The following is a 3,295-nucleotide window of genomic DNA, read 5'->3' as shown; positions in this document are numbered from 1 at the left end:
GGGAAGGAAAACCTACAGTACCATCTCCTCCACAGCAAAGGACGCGAAAATTTGAAATATCTTTATAAAACTGCAACCTAAATATATATATATATATAAAGATATATTTATAGTATCAAATTAATCAATTATTGCAATTTATAACAAAAATCTCCAGCTTTTCAATGATTAATTAACATTTGTTTTATTAAATATTTGAATAGAGTAAATTGCTTTTAATGGGTTTGAATGATATTATATATATATGCATATTATTTCTGTTAATTTTAATGATTAAATTATTTAGATTGATTAATTTAAATGAATTGATTGTAGATTAGTGTACAGGATCTGTATTATTTATTACTATTAGTTCACTATGACTGTAATCTATTAATAGGACTTATTGCACTGACCTCTGTTTTCAAATATAAGATATTTTATTAGTCTGTAGGTTTAAAGAAAACTTTATTTGCACCTTTGCAGTAAATTAATAATAATTAAATAAAGGACAGTAAGCATTAATTAACAAAGGATCTCTATTAAATCATATATTATGTTGTTTTGTGCTTCTACAGATTTTGTACTATTACCTATTTACATCAAATTTTTACAGTAGAACTTATCTAAAATGGAAGCTAAACATAACAGAAACCTTCCTAAACCAAAAAATTTTTGGAACAGAGTGATTTTCTATGTTAAATATTACAATAAGTTTGTATTGTATTTATACATTTATCGTTGGGATGTGGAGGCTGATTTTACCAATTGATGCTTTTGGCTGATACCAATAGTTCATACAAAATGCCAGTCAAGAATATTTTTCTTATATAAAAATATATATATCATGTTAAAATAACATTTTGACATTTTTAAATTTGACAATTAATCAAAAAATAAATTATAATTTTTTTGACTAATTAAAAAAACATGTTTTAGTATTTACTTGATAGTGAAGGAGTTGAAAACAGAGCTAAGTATTACTTTAAAGTTTTTACTTGCAGAAATCATCATAAAAGTTATAAATATAATAAAAGCAAATAAAAATATATTTCAAATGACTGTTAGTTAAACCTTTAGAAATTTGAAAAGATAGTAGTTTAATGATATAGTCAGATATAATGGACTCTTGATATAGTGAGCAGTTTTATTGGTGTTATTATTCTTTATGTTTATAATGAATGATTTAGTTCAATCCTTTGAGAGTTAACTACATCTTCAGTCCAGTGTATATTTAAGTTGAATATTACCTAGAAAACAAATTGCTTTTTAATTGTTTAGTGAATTTTAAAAATTATTCTTAAAAATAGATATTTTGATTCATTCTGTTTTGGCAACTGAAATTATAACTTCAAAATATTAATTTCTTTATATGATAAAATAAAATTTTATATTAATTATGATTCATATTAAGCTAAAAAATGAAATTGAAAGTATTCCAGAATATTTGATGAAAAGTTGTTTTTCTGATAAAATTTGAAACATTTCATATTTTAAATTTCTTAAAATGATAGGCAATTACAAAAATATTTACTTTTTAGGATTCGGGATTGATTGTAAATAGAAAAAGAATGAGCACAAGTACTCAGCGGGCTTATAGGCATGGAGAACTAAAGCATTTAAAAGATTTAAAACGCAGTTTTCATCATGCACCAAGATCTTCCAAAATGTTAAAATTAGATAGTGAATTTGTTATAGAAAATGAAAATGATGATAATGATGAAATTGATATTAAAGATATAGAATTTCAGATATCAAATGACAAATTACAAATTAAGGTATGTACTATAATAACATGCAATCATTTATTAAATAATCTATTATTACTTCAGTTTAATAANTATTTTATATAATATTTTACAGTATTTGATGATTACTAAAATATTTTTGTTTTTATTTTATATAATGCTATATGTTTATTGTAATGGGTGCATTTTCTGTAAAGTCACTTAAAGTGATTTTGTTAAAAGATAGTTTGACTTCAAAATTCAAGATGATTGTTACAAGTGATGAAGTATATCATGTATAATTTTGAACCATTTCTGAGGGAACATTTGTTTTAAAGAAAAAAGAATGTTTATGAACTGAAAAGTAGTATTAGTAATAGAGCTGTTTTCTTTGAAAGTATAAATTACTTAAAATTACATCCAGCAGCATAACTAAAGTAGCTTTATCTAGCAATGCACCCAATCTAAATTTACAATATATAATTAAAATTTTTTAATGTAAGTTTGCAAAACAGTTATATGTAAAATTCTGTCACTTTCTTTTTTCAATATGCTATAAGTAAAATCCAATTTTTGAAATTTCAGCAAAAAGTGTTTAACTTATTGCTGGAATTTTAGTCTAAATTTTACTTGCGTCATTTCTCAAGTTGTGCACTATAATATTCAACATTATATTTATATAATTTTTCAAGATTTCCATAGTCATTAATAATTCTTAAAAGTCCTTAAAAAAGTGCTTAATGCTTTTTGTGTTGCTTTAAAAGTACTTATTTTTCTATTACTGACTTTAAAACAATTATGGAAAAATATTTATTTACAAAAATGTTTTTCTGATTACCAATTAGAAACCAGATAACAGAATACAGTCATGATTTCTTGGTGTAGAACTGGGCAATTTAGTAATGAGTTTTCATGGATTGAATCCAAAAAAGAATTGCCAGAATCCGTTACTTTGTAAATGATACATCAATGATATGAATCATATGTAGAAATATTCTACTCAAGAATGTTTTGATTGTTTTTAATTTTTAATAAATTTAATGAAAAAATTCATTTTTATAAAATTATTAAATTTATCTTAATAAAAAATTTTTCTCAGGAACGACTTTATGTAAATACTAGCTGCAAGGACCTGCTTCGCTGGGTTTTTATTTGTTCGTACATTTGTATGTAATATAGTTTATTTTATATATATAAAAGACTGTTTTTCTAAGTAATCTAGAATCTAGCTGCAAGGACCTGCTTCGCTGGGTTTTTAAAAAGTAACAATAGTGAAGATTAAGATAATTACATTATAGCCAATCTTACCTGTTTTCACAGAATGCAAGAATTAGGCCTCCAGTTTCCAGACGTTTCCAGAGAATTTTTACATGAGCATAAAAATATGTTCGATTTCCCGCAAAAGCGCAAAAACCGCCTGTAAATCTTGCATGCCGCTTTATATTAACACTTCCTGGTCCCGATTCTATTTCTGAACGTCTCCTGTTCACGTCCAGTCAAACGAACTATTTTCAACGTTTCTGGAACGTTTACGATCGTTCTATAATCGAACCAATATTCGAATTTTATGTTCGAATTTAATTCGAACA

The 3,295-nt window shown here is 24.8% G+C and overlaps 1 protein-coding gene across 2 annotated transcripts in view; it reads left to right on the top strand.

The window, feature by feature from the left end:
• The window catches only part of LOC111638710 (probable ATP-dependent RNA helicase DHX34), a 50,198-nt gene that overhangs the window by 18,651 nt on the left and 28,252 nt on the right, over positions 1-3,295 (top strand). For both annotated transcript variants that reach the window (XR_002758922.1, XM_023384466.1), the window contains exon 9: positions 1,521-1,757. Coding sequence is in view for 1 of the 2 variants with exons in the window: in XM_023384466.1 (XP_023240234.1) it covers positions 1,521-1,757 (237 nt within the window). In the remaining variant the exon portion in view is untranslated. The remainder of the gene's footprint in view (positions 1-1,520; positions 1,758-3,295) is intronic.

This window comes from Centruroides sculpturatus, unplaced genomic scaffold (assembly GCF_000671375.1).
Source record: "Centruroides sculpturatus isolate CEXI.00-Female unplaced genomic scaffold, Cexi_2.0 scaffold1118, whole genome shotgun sequence".
NCBI lineage: Eukaryota > Metazoa > Arthropoda > Arachnida > Scorpiones > Buthidae > Centruroides > Centruroides sculpturatus.
The sequence above is the reverse complement of the archived record's forward strand: the minus strand, read 5'-3'. Positions and strand labels throughout refer to the sequence as shown.